The following is an 18164-nucleotide window of genomic DNA, read 5'->3' on the forward strand; positions in this document are numbered from 1 at the left end:
CTGCAGATAGGAACTGTATTTCTTTTAAGTTAAAACTTGATCCTGGTGTATCCTGTCTAACCGTTTTTCTGCATAGTCCCCAAACGATAAACAGAAGGGAGTTGTCATTCACTCTAGTATAAAATGAGTCGATCAGTGAACTTTGTATCCAGCTTTCTGTAAAGGCTATCTGATATTCTTTAGAAGATAGATGCTAAGCTTGACAGAGGAGCTTTTTTTGCAAGGGCTTCTTATGTTTTGGATGGGCATAAAAAGTGGAAACTTTGGTTAAAGATCAGGAAAAACTGTTGGATTGTTCCAGACCATAAACAGTCCAAGAAAAGTGGTAGCCCCATTGTTTAAAACAAGACCAGACAAAGCGTTAGAAAACATGCTGCATGGAACAATTACTGCATTACTAGGGATTTAGATTTTATTGACATAATAGGCACTTCTAACTTCTGTGATCTTTATTTGTTTTAGCACTAGATGCAACCTGCAGGCTAAGGGCTGTATTGAGCAAAAAGCCAACTAAGCATATTTGGTTGTAAAATTTCAATGAGCTTCCTGCCTTGTGGAAGAAAATAATTAAAATATTATGCAGCCCTTCCTATGCCATGGGGAGAGTTGAAGTTGTAGCATACTCTACAGAATACTATACAGAGTTTATCTGGATAATTGTTTTAGTCTATAAGCAAACCTGACTGAGGTTTTCAAGCGCCATGTATATGTGTGGAGGCCACCCAGTAAATTGTTTTAGAAAGTGTTCAGATCAGGTTCTCTAATGTAATTAATTCAAACTCTATTATGGATAGCTTAACGGTGGAAAGACTTAGTATGTGCTTGAGGAAATACATTATTCACAAGCTGTGTGTTCTAGCACTTGAAGTTAGATTTTTACATGTCTTCCACTTAGGGCACCTTGTTCTCACTTCAAAATATTGGTCTAACACTTCTCTTTAGTAATCCACATGATGTAACATACATGGATTGTCTTGCTTGCAGATGAATTGCCTTAGGTTTAGGTTAAGGCATATTTTTCAACTGCTGTAATCTGGGCTGGTGACCACAGAAATACCTTTAGGTAGTGATATTGACAGGGAGTGATTAATCCAAATACTTGCCAAATCTATTGAACCAACCTCCCAGTACAATACTGTATCCCTCAAGAAGCTGTCTTTGGTCTTCTGGCCACCAGCTATCTAGAAATTCACAGAAATGTATTCTGTTCAGCCTTGCTTAAAACTAAATTTAAATCTGACATTTAGTCTGTCTGAATTACCCCTACAGCTGTAAATGCCAGGTGCCTCTTTTAATACCAAATGGGACGTTTTTGATACTTCAACTACCTGTTCTTTCACCCCAAAGCTGGGTGTATTCTGTTGGCAGGTAAATTGAGCCCTTAATTGTCATTCACCTAATAGAAGTCCAACCAGTTAATATTCATGGAACTCTTTGAAGCTCAGGTGGGAAGAGGCTTAAGAGGTGCCAAGGTATTCAGCTAGCCTTTGGGCCATGGTTGTGGACCCCCTTAATGCCTTCTCTCTGCTTGAAAGGTTACCACTGCTGACAAAGGCTTGGCTGGTGTTGAATCTGGTTGAAGCGTGCTGATCATAGCTTATCCATGCCTATACTTGCAGTTTTGAAAATGAAGTTAGCCTCCAGAATGACGGTGAGCGTAAATTATCATTGTCTGTGCTTGCAGTTAACCACGTTCAGCGGTTGGCAACTCCTGTTGAATAGACAAGGTCTAATTGTCAGTACTTGATTTCTTTTTTTTTTTTAAGGCAGTGTATACCACTTCTTATTGAGACATGTACTGCTGAAGTGGAAATACTGTCACAGTGACTTTCCCCAAAAGCCACTCACAGCTATCGAGCCTTTAGTGCCTTTGAGATTAAAGAATTTGGCTCCGAGTCACCTGGTTTTGAGAGGAAAGGCATCCCAGATGATCTGTGATCATAGGAACTTCACACTTGGACAGTTGGAAGCTGGCTGTTGGCCTGTGATGGGCTGGCTTCTCACCACGAAGGTACAGCAGCTCCTCACTGGCCATGTCTTGTGCAGCAATGGCTGCCAGCTGCTTAGGGGACAAAAGTGAATGAGAGGATCAGGTCTTTTCTATCTTCTTCAGAATTATGTCCTGCATGTGGGAGAAAAAGCAAGAGGCAGCAGAGACCTCCTTTATCCAAAACTGGGAGACAGAGTAGACGCTGAAGAAGGATCTTTAGGTGACAGAAGAATGAGTGAACCTGTTTTACTAGTGATGAGGAGGAAGTGAGAGAAGATGGAGGAAGAGTGTGGAAGCACAATGGGAAAGGAAGATAGATGGTGGAAAACAGAAGAGGAGACACAGAAGAATGTGCATATGGCAGGATGAAGTACAAGTGACAAAGAAATAGGAGAAGGAACAAGATTGTGGGGAGTAGGACAAATACTCATTTTAAAAAATTCCCAAAGAGTGGGAAGATGATAGCAAACTGTAGATAGAAACAAGGAAATACGGGTGGTATGGAGGTTGGTAGATGTTTTTTTTTAAAGAGCGTGAAATCGAAAAGAAAAATCTTAGACTAAACAGTTGAGTTTGAACCTCTGTGTTCGTTGCACAGCTGTGGTTTTTTGGGGAAAAAAGGTAACCATTTTGAGTGTGTTGGTACTGCAAGCCAATCCAAATTAAAAATTTAAATAATTTGAGGAAAAGCGAGACTAAAATATACTCTTATCTCCATGACTGTGCCTAATGTGAAAAATTTGCTATTGAAAAACGCCAGTGTGATGGCAACTGTGCTTGTACAAGCCTATACAAAAGGATTCTGTGCAGTAAAAGTATCTTTTTTTTTTTTAATTTAAAAAGGCTTAGTAAAGGCAGGGTTAGGTTCAAAAATCTACTTTTAAGATACTGTGAAGGCTAGTGCAGTACGTCTTGGTTTATTACCAATTAGCTGTGAAATGCAGTAGAGCATTTGCAGACAAATATGCAAGCTCACATTATTCTATATATTATTTATCAGTCTTCTCCTATTACAAATAGATCTGTAATCGGAATGCTTTCTTCCGTAGCGTGAAATCCTGGTGTTTTGGTTTGTGGTGTTTTTTTTTTTTAAAGAAGGGGCTGAGGAGGGGAGCATGCCTGTGGCCAAGAGTTCTGGTAGGTTTTCTTCTACAGGGACCATCTATGTTCTTCCATATTTTTCACCAGTTGTCATAAATGTTCTGGTTTGAATTAAATTAGTTGAAGGTGACAAAATAATTAGAAATAAAATATGTTTTAGGAATTAATCTGGGATGTGTTTTTTAATTCCAAACTTTCACAGAGCAGGAAAATGCTTTTTGTGCATTTCATACTGCCTGGGATGCCTGATAGGTCCTGTACTGTGTTTGTACTCAGAAAATACCTGATTAGGTTGTGTGACATTGTGAGTCCCTGACTGCTAGTATTTTCACATTTTGAAGTGAGAAGTTTCATTCTTCAGTTCTGCTAAACAGCCTGTGCTGTGTTGTTTAATCATTTGGTTTCACTGTCAGCTCGAACTGATAGGAGGCTGCTGGGGGTGTCAGCCTTGGCTGCCTCTTCCCACCTGCGGTTTATGCCAGCACTAATTACTGCGGGGCTGTACGACGAGTCTGGTCAGCTCTCTGAGCTGACTGGAACAAACCCTTAAGAAAAGTGCGTTTATTCCCATTGTGTGTGGCTGCAAATACTGACACAGAGGAGAGGATGGGAATGTCCGGTTCAGGTGGGGAAAGCTAGAAATGTTTCTTACTATTTTTGGTTTGGTTTGATTTAAGCTAGTCATAGCACAGCACCCTAGGGCTAAGATAACATGAGTTGTGCCACAGCTACAGAGCTGTGTAACTGCAGTGGTGCACCTTTCACAAATTGTGGTGTTCTGCTCCAGGAAGCAACCTTCTTTTTTGACTTTGTTACATTATTTCAGTAACTCAGAAAAACTAAGCTACAGGACCTCACTCCAGAAGTTGTTAAAAAGTCAGACTTAGGTAATATATTTTATTAGCACTACTGAACATGACTTAAATTGTTGCCTTAGAAGTAGCAATCTGAAAAACAGAGCACAAGTACAGAAATTACTGAAAGAAAATAAATGAAGAAATACGGGATTTAGTACACTAAACTTTGTAGATGTCTTCCTAGACTTTCTTACCCACTCACCTAATAACCTGCTTGATTATCCATTTTAATTCTAGTCAAAAGACATATTCGTGTTGATGTGAGCGGACAATTCCTGTTGACTACATGTCTCAGGTGACTCAAGTCAAAGGAATTCTAAGAGTGGAGGCATTTGTCTCTCCACATCTCCATTTCATATAAGTAGCATGTGTCTGCAACTTCCTCTTCTCAAGTGAAGTTAATGCTGCCTCATGGATGTCAGCCAGATCAAAAATGGAGGTCACTTTTTTTATTCAGGCTCATGGCATATTCAGGTTGGCTCTGCTTAGTGTAGAGATCATTTGACACTAAAAATCTTCAGAACACATGATGAATAGATGCTCATTACTCATAAAACATAAACCTGAAAGGTACTGAGTACACCTGTGATAACACTCCAGTCAGTCTCCTGGATGAAACCCTTGGGTTAAGAAGAATTCTTGGCCTGTAAAGCAGCAACTTGTTGAGCTCTGTGTGTGTATATATACATATAAACAAAAATTAACTTTCAAATAAAATTTGTTCCTGCAGGGTTAAAGCCTAAACAAAGTTTTCTATCTGCAAGCTCAATGTGGTCTTTGAAAATCAACCGTGAGGTTTTTTTTGTTTAGCATGTAATTACTGACAGTGATGATTCTGGAAACAACTTAGTTGGCAGTATTGTTGATGAAGAATAGAATATGGTTGGCTCTTCAGCTATTATTCCCCAGGCTGATGTCAATAAATATCCATTTTAATCAGCAGTAAAGAAACTTTGGCTGGAAAGATATGATGAATGTCAGATCTTGATAATGTGAAGCAACAAAAGAGCTTTTAAAAAGCTTTTCTAACCGGCACCAGACTTATCTTTTTGATTATATAAGCAGGATTTCTTCACTGTTGTGTTGTTCGGTGCTAATCATGGAATTACAGATTCACTCTCTTTCATATGCTGTATAGAGTATGAACCAAATGATGTCAAATACATCAGCAGAGGCTGTAGCGTTTGTACATGGAAAGGACTCCTGGGCCAGACCCTGTATGTCTGTGAAGAGGAGCATCCTTCCTTTGCTGAAGGCTGTTGGTGCTTTGCTGTCGGCGCTCTCCCGCCCTGGTCTTCAGGGCAGTGGTGCAGTTGTCACTAGCTCTTCCCACTGCTGGTCTGTGGCCAGAATTGTGAGTGTGCAAAGTGTTACTTTGGGTAGTAATGCTCCCTCTGCCAAGTGAGTCTCCTGTATGTCAGTCCATACAGTCTGCCTTCATCAGGATGCCCAGTCTAGAGAGTTGCACTGCTGTGCTTGGTTTGAGCTGTAGCTGCCTTGTCCTGACTGTTACTTCTGGTTTTTTTCCTTTGTTTTGCCTTCCCTACTGAGTTTAGGGAGAATTAGGAATGTGTGTTCAGAGGTATAGCCTGTGTGTGCTAAAAACTCTATTTACTCTTCAGGTTCTCCCTTTAAACTGGTTGTTTGACAAATATGACCTGATTAAACTAACCACTCGTTTTCATGAAGTGTCACACTGGTTAAATGAATGAGTACTACAGTAGGCTGCGAATTGCACAGTGAATTCTTCACCTTTTGACAACGGAAGCATCCAAATTAGTGTTTTCTCTCCCTTACCAGCTATAATGTATTTCTAGAAGGTCTGTTTGTCTCCCTTGCTGAATTCTGACCCTCTCAGTTGTTCCACTCGATCACAGCATTCATAATGGTAGGGCTGTAGCACACTTCAGTGAATAAATCTGCCTTCATGGATTGGTAACTTTAGCACCACATTGGATAGCATTTTCTTTTGTAGGACATCATTTAAAATTTCATGAGATGGAAGCCATGACTGTTCAGCCTTAAGATTGATTATGTAGCGAGCTAGTCTAAAAACTGCCTTTTAATTATATGTGCTGGAACCAAAGAATTGGTTATGCAAACATCAGCATGGGCATACTGAGTGTGACAAAATCGACTTTGCTCCGTGTCCTGGTTTGTGCCGTGGTCAGTGGTAGGAGGGAAGTAAAATCAGGATAAATACAGGATGTCTTCACCTGATGTCTTCCTATTCTATAATATAGGAAAATAATGTGATATTTTATAATATATGATGACTTAGGGATTCCCAGAGCAGTAACTGGTATATAGACAATTGTGGTTGAGTGTTTGCTGTGACACCTCTTGGTGGTTGCCAGAAGTGTAAGTCTGTGTTTTGACTTTCCAGTAGAATTCCTTCGTCAGCAGTCGCAGGATACCCTGCTGTGCTGTTTCATGGATATATCTGTGCAGTAAGACGCTACCTCTGTGAATACCCCTAGGGCTAACCTTTTTTCTCTTACACTGAGTAGTACTCAGCAGTCTGCGTGTTCTTAAAGATGTTAATGATAAATGGGAAGTAAAATACAACACATTGTTAGGAAGGGCTGCAGTAAAATTTGCCTTTGCGTGTTTCATTTAAAATATTTTTGTGTTTTAAAAAACTATGACATGTTTCCTGATAAGCTTTTCTGTAAGAGTGCTGGTGGGGAGTGCACACCCAGAAATTACAATGTATTTTTATGTTGTGTGCCCAAGTTAGGGTAATGAAGCAATGTAGTGTGTCAAATGTCCATCGTGTCCTGGAATGCTTAGATTATTAACATTGTAAGGTGTAGGCTTTAAGTACAATTTTTTCTCAGTATAATTAAAAATGCTGAATCGAGTGAGGCTATCATGATTGTTACTGGTCTGACAGCTTCCCAAGAAATTCTATAATATTACTTCGTAGTATTTCATACAAAGATGAGGTAACAGCTAAGGTAATAAACATTCCTAGAGACTTTTGTAAGATTACATTTTATTAGTTCATTTGGCTGATAAGAAGGTGGTTTTCACTATTGTATAAAATAAATGCTTTTAAAAAAATGTTGATAACGTTTGTCCTCCTTGTTTTAGAAAAGAAAGCTTCCTACTTACTGTAAATAAACATGGATTTTTGCAGGTCTTGGGCATTCTAATTTCTTAATTTTTTTCAGCTTTTCAAATGGATATCAGATTCTGTCTCTTGCAGGTTCTTCTCAGCTGTTGGCACCTTCTTAAGCAGTATAAGAACTTTGATACTAGTCATCTTCTGCCGTGTGTGTTTCTAATGCTCTGAATGTTAAGATATCTCTAGTCATACGGATACTGGATAAAGCTAACATCTACCAAAAAGATTTCAGTTATCGGCACCTTCATACTTCATTTGCTTTTTACTTTCTTTTCTTTTCTTTTTCTTTCTCTTCATGCTAATCATTATCTGGCTATGAAAGGATGTCGGCTCATCATTGGGGGAAGGCTTTTGCGAAAAGGTGGGTTTTGTGTTGTATTCCAAATAGAGTTGGTCTTAGGCTCAGTCCCTCACAGTAAGGTTTTTCACAAATGGAGATGTTTTACTCCATTTCCTTCTGGGTTGAGTAATACCAGGGTGGGGCTGGGAGGAGGAGGAGAGAGGTTTATGAGAGAGGTTGTCACGTTGGCTTGAAAATGGATAGTTTTTTAGGGAACCCTCCTACTATGTGCAGAAAAAAACTCTTTAAAGTATTTAAAAGACTTTGAAATGGAATCTGATGCATGTCAAGATATGGAAGAAAGTGCCTTCTTGTCATGAGTGGATTTCGGGAGACTTTTCTTTTAAAAGAGATGGTGACTCTGGCTAGCCTGAAGCCACACAAAGTACCCAGTCTCCTTGCTTCTGTTCCCCATCTGCAGTATAATGGTCTTTCTTTGCATGAAGACAGGTGTTTTGGGAATCCCTCAGTCATGGTGAGTGTCATGAACGAGTGTTACCCTTACACAGAATGCGTGTCCAGGAGATACAGCTCACCTACCATGATGTATGGAGACTTACTACAAATAAACACATGCTTGTTTTAAATCTTATGTTTTTAAGACAAACCCCCTTTCTTGTTGAAGCCATATGAATGTGGACCTGGGAAAGAAGCCTGAAATTGAACAGAATCTTTGGGGGTCAGGGGGTGACAGAGGCAAAATCCATGGAGTTGAGGGCCTGCTTGGGAGAAGACAAGTGACCTGCATCTCAATTTAGAGAGCAGAAGATGCTGTTACTATTTCTCCAGGCTGAGGTTGGAGCTCTTAATCTGTTTGCTGAGGAAGCTACCCTGGGAAGTAGCTGAATACAGCCAAAGCTATACAAGCCAATGTGTGACTTGAACTTTTCCTGGACCATCTATATTTTTGCTTTTTGCCTACACCATTTAGCTTCCCATCTACCTATCATGGCTTCTTGAAAATGGTTTGGGTGGGAGAAAGACTTTTGCTCAGTTTTGAGTTTATGCCTTTTAGTACTGTATGCTACCAAGCCCTCCTCTTTCTTCATTTCCATAAACAAAAGAAAATCCATGTTGAAAATGGGAAGCTGTTTTCTGCAGTTTTTAGAAAGCTTGTGTTCTGTTCAATATAATAATCTTGTATTTGACAGAGGAAGGACTTGCTAATAGATTTACTTATGCAAAGTGAAATAAAGTCCAAATTAGTTACGGTTACAAATGGACAGATTTCTACAGAGCAAAACACGGCTGTGAGCAAGTCAGCTGGAGAGAACTGAACTGCTTAGGAACACACAGCTTGATATTCAGAAACCACAGCTAAAAAGGTCATATTCTTGAAAAGAAATAATCTGGGTTAGGGTGGAAATGCAAACCTCCGTACAGGGAGATTGTGTTAAATTTATCAACGCTATTCCAAATAAGTTCACAGCTGTTAATTCCTCCCCTTAAGTGCAAAGCTAGAAAGCATGAAAAAAATGATAGGACACAAGAAGTCATTCCTCAACAGAGGACAGTGAAGCTCTCAAGATATATTAACTAGGGTGGTTTACTATGTGGAATAGAATTTGTTAGTGTAACAGAATCTTTCTTTTACCTAATATTGTTTATATAACGAGTATGATGAGTTCTGAATAACCTGTACACAGGTTCTCTGGTTTGGGAATACATGGTACCTGATGTCCACATTTCAACTGCTGCATATGGTAGCTCAGGTCTAACACAGTTTATTGATTCAAGCACGAGACAGCACAGATGGCAGATACTCTGTTTTCAGTCAGCTGTGTGGTTCAAAAGCAACCGACTTGTTAAATCTATCTGCTAGAGAGCCTAAGCTAATAAGCCCTGCTTGGAGGCAGGCTGGCTCTTGCTGAAGCTAGCTTGTGCTGCATGCCCATGTGTGAAAGGGCAATAGTCTAAATAGTTCTGATACACTTCTTTTTCTGAGGTAGGTTATCATCTTGGTGTAAGTGCAGTGTAAGGAGTACAGCGGTATTCCTGGGATGCTGTACTTGAACTAAAAGTGAGCTTTCCTCTAATATATCCAAGAAATACCTTCATGGACCTGTACAGAACATCCCGGTCTCTGATTGCTGGGGGTAGCACTGTGGGGGAGGATGTTAGCATCTAGCATCAGCAGTTGCTGCTTTTTTCTAGCTGGTCTGAATAATTTGACACTAGAAGGTAGCAGAGGAGCTGACAGAGAAGTTCTCTGCATTGTGTGCTGCAAGGTTTGTTAGAAGTCAAAGTTTAGGAAAGTATAGAGGATTGGCGTTGCTGTGCCAGTAGATAGAGGGATAATTAAGATGGCCTAAACAACCAGCACCATCCTGGCATTGAGGGCATGCAAAATAGTGAAATTGTTGATAGAGGATTTCACTGGTTTTACTAGTTCCTTCAGCTGGGCAACTGCTCTTGTCCTTCCTCTCCTTGAGAATTATTGATTGATAAACAGTTATCCAGTTGTTATAGGTCTCGAGATACTGTTGAGAACAATGAATTGTTATCAAGCATTGAATTTTTACTGGATCTTGTTACGGGTGTGCTTCTTGTTCCTGTGCCAGTTATTAGTGGTTTGGAAGAAATGCGTACTACTGCTCTTGAAAACTAGGGTAAAGATTGCTAGCATATTAAATAGGGCAGGGTGGGCTAATCAGTGGGAACACATAATAACCTGCATGTAAGGAAACTGCATTTCACTTCAGCCAAATGTGAGATCATGCACGTGAGGAATGAGGAATGAAGGTCATTTTGTGTGGTAAGGAAATGGGAAGCAATAGTTGTTAAAAAGAGTTAGGGTCAGTGTTAGGTGGTCACATACAGATGGTCTTCTGCCAAGAAGGCTGGTTCTGTCCGTGTAAAAATCAGTGGAGTGTTGAACAGAAGATGCAGTCTCTGTGTTTAGTCCTACTACACCTACTGTTGGTATGGCATGTTCAGTTCCAGCATGGACCCCACAAAAAGATGTTGGAAAAATAGGAGAGGGTTCTGAAAAGAACTGCAAGAAATGTTTCCTTGTCTTTAATCATTCTTACAGCAGCCTGTTTAGGGATATATATATAGATATAAAACTTACTAAAGTGAAGGGGTAATGTGATCATAGTAATTAAGTACCTATATGGGAAGCACAAATCTGGTGACAATGCAGTAGGCAGGCAGTAAGGAGAAGCTAAAGCCAGTTGTATACTAAAACATTATATACACCACAGTGTGTGTGTGTGGTTTTTTTAAATAGTAACTATTGAAACAATTTTCCAAGAGTTGTCATAGCCTTCTATCAGTAGTATTTCTTAAATGAAATGAATGTGTTTTTAAAAATAATTTGATCACAGCTGTTGCACTCAAATTAACAAACCAAGGAACTTAAGATGCCAGAGTATATGGTCACAAGGTTACATCAGGTTATTAAATAGAGTGTGAAACTTGCCAAGTGTCATGCAAGCATGGATTTGTTCATTTGTGTCTGTACCATGGTTATTAGCTCTCGGGTTATGATCTCACATCCTTATGCTACAGTGATTTTCAGATTGTGTGTTGCTGTATGCCAGATTTTTGGTTGTCCCCTCTGGGTTTCAGCAAGAGTAGTAGTAGTAGAAGAGCAAGATCTGGGATTTCTGGGATGACTGAATTTAGCATCTTCTGTGTAGCCAGACATTTGCTCCGCATTTGCAGACTACTGAGCATTTCTAACTAATACTTTAATGAGTGAAGTTGATGTATAGATCTCAACCATGAGTTGAGAACTAAGGGACGTGAGGGGACCTGCTCTTTCATAAACAGGCTGTCAGGAAATGAAAAAATACTTTACTGTTATCTTAGCCATGTGATCCAATGAATAAAGATTATTATAGGCATTATATATACCCCCTTCATTTTTACAACTAATAGCTGTTCAAGGAAACTGAGTGAAAGGAATTTAACAGATTGCAGACGTATCTCAGATCTCTGCAACTGGTGCTCAGCCTAATTATATCTGAGGTTTCTATGCATTTGGTAAGATTTCTTCCCTTGTTCTCCAGGCCATCCTGGGTGTTTTCAGGCATGAGGTTTTGTAGGAACAGGAGTCTAGTACCAGAAAAAAAAAAAACCTTTTATTATTTATCGGTAGTATTAAACTGTCCAGTGAAGGTGAACATTTCATTTACTGTGTCTACTTCTGGAAAAGCTTTGTTCGTGTCTTCTTTCCAGAGGCTTTTCTGCTCTAGTTAGGCACAGTAATGCAAATGGGAAATAATATCAAACACCTCCATTTTCCATAACTGATCTGGCAGTCCACATAAGTTACTTAAAAATGCTTAAATATTGTTGCAGTTCAGGTGATGTTCCACTTGGTCTTTACCAGGTGATGAAATGGATATTGTGTTATGAAATGGGAACCTCTTTATTGTCGCCATCAGAACAAAGTTCAGCGTGAATCTGAAGTCTGAGTTGGATCCTTTGAAGGTTTTTTCAAAGGTGTTGCTGATGGTTTTGAATGTTATATGCTTCTTGTCATTGATGTGTTTTTATTTATCAGCCTTATCTGTGTATGTTTTTATTGCAGCACACGTCCCATGGAGACGGACGGCAGGAAGTTTCCTCTCGAACTGGGCGCTCTGGAGCTCGCTGCAGGAACTCTATAGCTTCCTGCGCAGATGAGCAGCCACATATTGGAAATTACAGACTCCTTAAAACGATTGGAAAGGGGAATTTTGCAAAAGTAAAACTGGCAAGGCACATCCTAACTGGCAGAGAGGTAAAGTGGTATGGGTGTAAACAGCAGTGAATTGCAGTAGGTGTGAAAGTTTTCTTAGAAGAGCATCATCTAAGTCTGTGAACATTTAGCACATTTTACTAGAGGTATTGCCACTGATCTAGAAAAAAATAGAAAAGGAGAACTATTTTTTTAGTAATGATTACAAAACAATTTCTCTTGAAAATGGTCTCTTAGATTTGTATTTGTGACAAGTCCCCGTCCAACTGAATTGTGTTCAAGTGTGCTACTAGAATTCTCTGCTAAATCCTCCATTCCCAATAGCAATTAAAGAAGTTTGCTGGAAAGACTGTCTCTTGGTGTCTCTATACAGCACACTGCAGGGCTGTATTGGAGAGGAAGTCAGGAATGAGAATTAATATCTTCTCGATTATGGTCTGAGTAGCCCAAGTGCAATATTTTCTTGCCAAAGCAATGCATTTCACAGGAATTCTGCTAGTGTCTGCAGTGCTGGGCAGCCTTGGGAAGACACTCCAGTTTGTTCAGAGCCGGTTTGTGTGTCTTGCTCTGTGTTGTGTGGTGTAGACAAGCTTTCTCTTGTAAATCTTCATAGTGTCTTACTTGGCTCCATAATTAGTTTCTACATGCCATTGCAATGTAATTAATAACTTGTACTTAATGATGGCTTGGTTTGGTGACCTGTAGTGCTGTTTGCTTGTTACAAGAAGGTACTTCTTGGTGTTGTTTTACTAATAGCAACTCTACGTACTGAAAGAGGGAGAAGCACCTTGTTGACCTTTTCTTGCCAAACCTGTCCAATGAAGTAAATGTTTGCCGATACCGGCAAGGACTTTTAAAGAAAGCTATGTGGCTGACTGCAGCGCTTTAAGGGAATTTCTTTCTTCTGAGCTAATAAAGAGTTCAGTAGCACTAGGAGGAACAGAGGGGACATCGTTTTGCAAACATTGTTGGGAGGGATTTTTTTTAAGCCAACAGTTCCGGTGATCGACAGTTGTCTTCTGTTGTTAAAGTTAGTGACAGTTTGTAGACAAAGTTTTTGGTTAATTGCTTTCCACTTAAGTTTCCTCCTCTTTTTACTGATACTTAACACAGGAAATGCAAGTACTTGGTTAGTATTTCTTTGCCTTTATTATAGGTATATGAGTTGGAGGTAGGTATCGTGTGTCACACAGTGCTTTGCAAAAATTGAACTATGTTTTCTTCTACTTGCACGTAACTGTGTGTTGACCTCTGGTTCATTATTTTTATTTCAAATTTCAACAAATAAAGTGACAGTGTAAAATCTTTGGCCAAATTTGGAAAGATTTAATTACTAAGTTTCTTTAACTCTCATGAAATAGATGTCATTCAATCAATTAAGAACTTAAATACTTTCCAGGCCATGGCCATTGGTCCTGGTTACTTAGAATGAGTGGCAATCTTTTGAAGGGTACAATTAAGCTAGTTTTATAGGAATATCTTGAAGGTATTTTAAACTTTTTTTTTTAAATTGTGATATGAGTAAAAGTTTCTCTTCTTGATAGGTGAACTGTACAGCATGGATAATAATTAAATACTTTAGATGTGTATGATTAGAATTGTTCACAGTATTCTGGATAACAGTTTCCCCAGTGTCATTAATTTACCCTTGCCCTTACAGAAGTATTTAACTGATCAATCTTTAGATTGTGCTAACCTTTTTCATGGCTGTCACAATGATGTTTTTTGGTTGTGATCAGCAACAGCACCTTGTACTTTGTTGAATCTTGCTTTCTTTGCTAACTCATCTCCAAGGTTGATTATATCAGTTTTCCATTTTATTTGATGGTGCCTCTTAACTCCTTCAGCAGACTTAATCGTTATGGTTTGACTTCCCGTGCCAAGGCCACTGATACAGATATTAAACAAGATTGGTCCCAGGTCCTGTCCTTGAAAAACTCTTACTTGTTCATTTCCAACCTGATATCTCTTTAGCCATTTTTTTTTAAATTAATAAAGCTCTGCGGACATTTCAGCTTATCTGGTTCAATAATTTCCCTGCATCCTCCTAGGTGAGACTTTACAATAGTCCAGATAGTCATATCTTGTGTGTTTCCATAGAGCACAATTAACTGTAGGAAAATATGTTGTGCTTAACCCTTCTGTCTGTTTCCCTATTTTTTCTGCACAAGTTTCAAGCTCAAGAATTTTGTGGTAAATGGCTCTACTAAGAAAAAAAAAAGAAGTGTGATAGTTTCTAAACTTGTGCTGCCATTTTGTTCTTAATAGATGTTAGAAATCTGTGCTACAAGAATGCTTTTTTTGTTTCTTTAAACCTGCAACTCTTAAGAATTCCAGGATAATGTTCTCAGTCTGGCCTCAGCCAGACGACACTCATCTTCCTGAATTTGTGATTTCCTGCTTTACACACTCGTTCCTGCTGGCTGTCGTGCCTTTGTTCCTATTCTTTTTTCCATCTTTTGTACCAAAACCTAAAATAAAATGCTGAGTTTTGGGAGTCATGCATAAATGAAATTTTTATCTCTGTTGTATCCTTGATGTATTTGAACCCTACTATCTTTTCCTTGTTATCTATGTGGCTATTCTTAATGTTCTTTTAAGTGTCTGGCTCAAGTTCACTTTATGGCAATTCCTTCTTTATATTTCTGTGCTGATTAGCTTCTAAATGATGCTGCAGATCAGCAATTTTCTGTCACTTCTTGGGAGGATGGTATGTTTGTTCAAGCATTCTTCTAGGGTAATTGCTCATCTCCTTACATCTGGAGTCCTTCCCTATGAATTTTCCTGTTGCTTGAGATACAGCTTTCGTGTTTCCAACTGGAGTAAGTTCCAGGACTCTTTCGTGTCCATCTTTAGTGTGTCTGCAGGATTATGAGAGCCCAGGCTCAGATTACAGAAAGGGAGAAATGTTTAGCCCTTTGGGGGGTGATCAGAACATCAGCTTAACTTGAGGGGGTTGAATTGTGGCCTTCTGCTCACTGCAGAGGTATGGAGGGAGGGTTAGCTTCACTGCACTAGAGCTGATGTTTGGAAACACACTCCTTTGAGATCCTCTGTCTAGGAGAGTATTACTTGTAGTCTGTCTGCCCTTTCGAAACAAAGAATCTTCATTGTAAATCTGCTTTTATTAATTCATTGGCTTTAAGCTGTGTATTTTCTGTTGTAATTTATCAAAGGATATTTCCTCCGAGTTTTCTATACTTGTCAAAATTAATCTAAAAGATAAAACTACCTTTTGCTGTTATTGAGGTGGCTGGAATCACAACAAAAATACATGGATCCTTCCGTTCGTTAAAGGCATGTGTTCAGTTAATAGCCAGGAAGTTGAAGTTTCCTAGTGAGACAGGATTCTTTCAGGATCCAAGTCTGACTCCAAGGAATCTATTGTCATCTTCTTTCTGTTCTTCCCTTGGAAAAAGTGAAATTTAAGAGGGAGAACACATTCTGAGTGGTAGCAGGTTGGCCAATTTGCTTAGTGTCTCAACTTCTAATTGCTTTAACTCCCTCATTCAAGTCATGTAGGAGGAATGTTTTAAGTCATGTTATTGTGAATGGTGAAAGCGAAGTTAATTTTAATTCTACTAATGATCTCACACACAATATGATGGCTGATGCAGCGGTGTAACAGTGTAGGTGGACTTGAATTCCTCCAACATTGGCCATAGCACACCGAATGGTTTTAACATTCCAGATTAACTTTGTGTAAAGAGAGCAAAGTTTCTGCTTTGGAAGGCAATTTGATGCTTTACTAACTACGTTTAGTAAGACGGAGGATTTTTTTTCTCAGGCTTGTCAGAACTATTCTTGATGGCAGGCTCCCTTTGGAGACCTTATCAAGGTACCTGAAATTGCTCCCTGTTCTGAGGACGGGTTCAAGCTCTCAAAGCCATTGTTAACACATTGTACTCTTAGTGTTCACGTGGATAGGAATCCTCTAAATTCATCTTGCCTTTAAGGCTATAATTAGTGCACTGAACAGGCCTGTGAGTCTGCCTTTCAGAAAACTGAGGTGTGTACCTTCCCTGTGTCTCCAGGGCTGAATTTGTTTGCTGGTGTCAGAGACCTCTCTGATCATCTGACACCAATGTACAGTGTGAGAGGTGAGCTGTGTTTTGCAGAAACTCAATACCTTAAGACTTAGTGGGTTGAAACAAGTTTGTCTTTCAAAGATTGACCAGAATGGTACAGCTTGGAACACAAATGCAACTTTTTCTGAGTGGCGTGCACTTACAAAGCAAACAGACGTCTTCTGAGGCATGGGTAGTCTTGGGGTACCAGGTGACTTTCAAATAACATTATCTGCTCTTGACAAAGGCAGTGGTCACTCTATATCCAGCATGGATTTATAAGAGATTGCAGGAAGTTAATAACTTGTTACCTTTGTGACAATAGTTCAGCAGGCGTAAAGGTAGAGATAAGAATCTTTCGTGGTTTCGTACACAGCTGCTAATATAAAAATACCTATTGCTTAATGTGTTTATCTCTTGTGTGTATTTTTGAACTGATTTCTCAAGGTTTTGCAACAGAATTTTGCCTCAGGAAATAGAGATCTTTAATTTCAGTAGCATACCTTAGAAGAAAATACTTCTCAAAGCAAAAGTATTCTTAGATGACTTCGTGGTGACATCACATCATATCTTGCATCTAGAAGGGCTCAGAATAAATCTTGAATCTCAGTTTCAGATATCCATCACATAATTCTGTGATGCACCCAGGTGTTGAGCTCTGTTCCCCTCTTACCCTCTCCATCATGATGATCCATCCATGTGTTTTTGCACTTGAATGTAGGGATATAAATTTGCTTTGATGTAAGATAGTCTTTATTCCATATTTTGCCAACCCCAAGTTAATGAGATGACAAAGATAGCACAAAGCGATGCAGGGAAATGGGAGCTGTGGCATGGGAAGGAGCAGCATCTACTGTTTGAGCCAAAAATTCAAGGGGAATTGAAAGCCCTTGCTTTGCACCAGTAAGGTATTATAATCAGCTGAGTTTCAGCATCTTGCCTCTTTGAGAGGCACCATCTCCTTGGCTTCTGCACGGTTTCTTCTGGTATGTTTAGTCTCTAATTTAGAAAGGAAAAATACCAATTGGCATGTAATTCTAGAAAGATTCCCTTTTCCTGTTCTAACTCATCCTGTATCCAAATTGCATTGCACTGAAACTAGTCTCTGTTGCCTATTCACTGCCTCAAATCTTGAGGTTCTGACTAGTTACCATGGTACTGAATTTCTCTCTTGATTGTTTTCTGAAATTTTTATTTTGTTCTTTAATATTTTTGTGAAGTATTTACTGAAAAGATGAGAACCAGTAAAGCAATGAACTTGCCCAAATTGCTGTACTGTCACCAGTGGGTTTTTGCTGATGCACAAGTGATACCTTTTCATATCCATCAGGGAACAAATTGATACAAATAATCAGTGAATTTCCAAAGGTGAACTTAGTTCTTGCAAAATATGTGTGGAATTACTTTCAGCTTGCTCTGAAATCTCAGCTTTTAGAAACATCTTCACAAACTGCCAATGCCCAGTCAGTACTGTGTAATCTGTTGTGTAATTATAGTGTGTAAATATTATCTGTAGGCACACTGCTCTATTGGGGCACTGTCTGATGTTGGAACTTCCACTGTAATAAGTGTGATGGTCTTTATGTCAAGCAAAAGACTTAAGTGAGCTTTAATGCGCTTAAAATACTAGGGTTTCTTTCTACTCTTCTGTTTAGTTTGTTGCCGTAGAACTGAATTACACTTTAGCTGTTAATTCCAAATGTTTTTAGTTTCTTCAGCAAATTATATATTTGTATTTAAACTTGAGTGTTTTTTCATCACTTTCATGTTTTCCATTTCTGTTGACGATCTTGTAATAATGCTGCATTGTTCATACGGAAAATACTGATTATGAACTCTTCCTTTAGGTTGCCATAAAAATAATTGACAAAACACAGCTGAACCCAACTAGTCTACAAAAGGTAGGTTTTTACATTTAATCTTTCAACTGTATTGTAACTTGTTTCATTTCACCACCTCCTTCCTTTAACCCTGAATGCCCGTGCTAGA

At 39.1% G+C, this 18164-nt stretch overlaps 1 protein-coding gene across 18 annotated transcripts in view; it reads left to right on the forward strand.

The window, feature by feature from the left end:
* Positions 1–18164, forward strand: part of MARK3 (microtubule affinity regulating kinase 3) — a 64177-nt gene that overhangs the window by 1564 nt on the left and 44449 nt on the right. For 11 of the 18 annotated variants that reach the window (XM_074825197.1, XM_074825190.1, XM_074825193.1 and 8 more), the window contains exons 2-4: positions 7401–7439; positions 11959–12150; positions 18023–18076. The exons of 1 other annotated variant lie outside the window; for it this stretch is intronic. In XM_074825197.1, coding sequence (XP_074681298.1) covers positions 7401–7439; positions 11959–12150; positions 18023–18076 — 285 coding nt within the window. The remainder of the gene's footprint in view (positions 1–7400; positions 7440–11958; positions 12151–18022; positions 18077–18164) is intronic. 6 more of the 18 variants (XM_074825192.1, XM_074825207.1, XM_074825209.1 and 3 more) reach the window with 2 other exon arrangements.

The sequence above is a fragment of the Strix aluco genome, chromosome 4 (assembly GCF_031877795.1).
Source record: "Strix aluco isolate bStrAlu1 chromosome 4, bStrAlu1.hap1, whole genome shotgun sequence".
Classification (NCBI taxonomy): domain Eukaryota; kingdom Metazoa; phylum Chordata; class Aves; order Strigiformes; family Strigidae; genus Strix; species Strix aluco.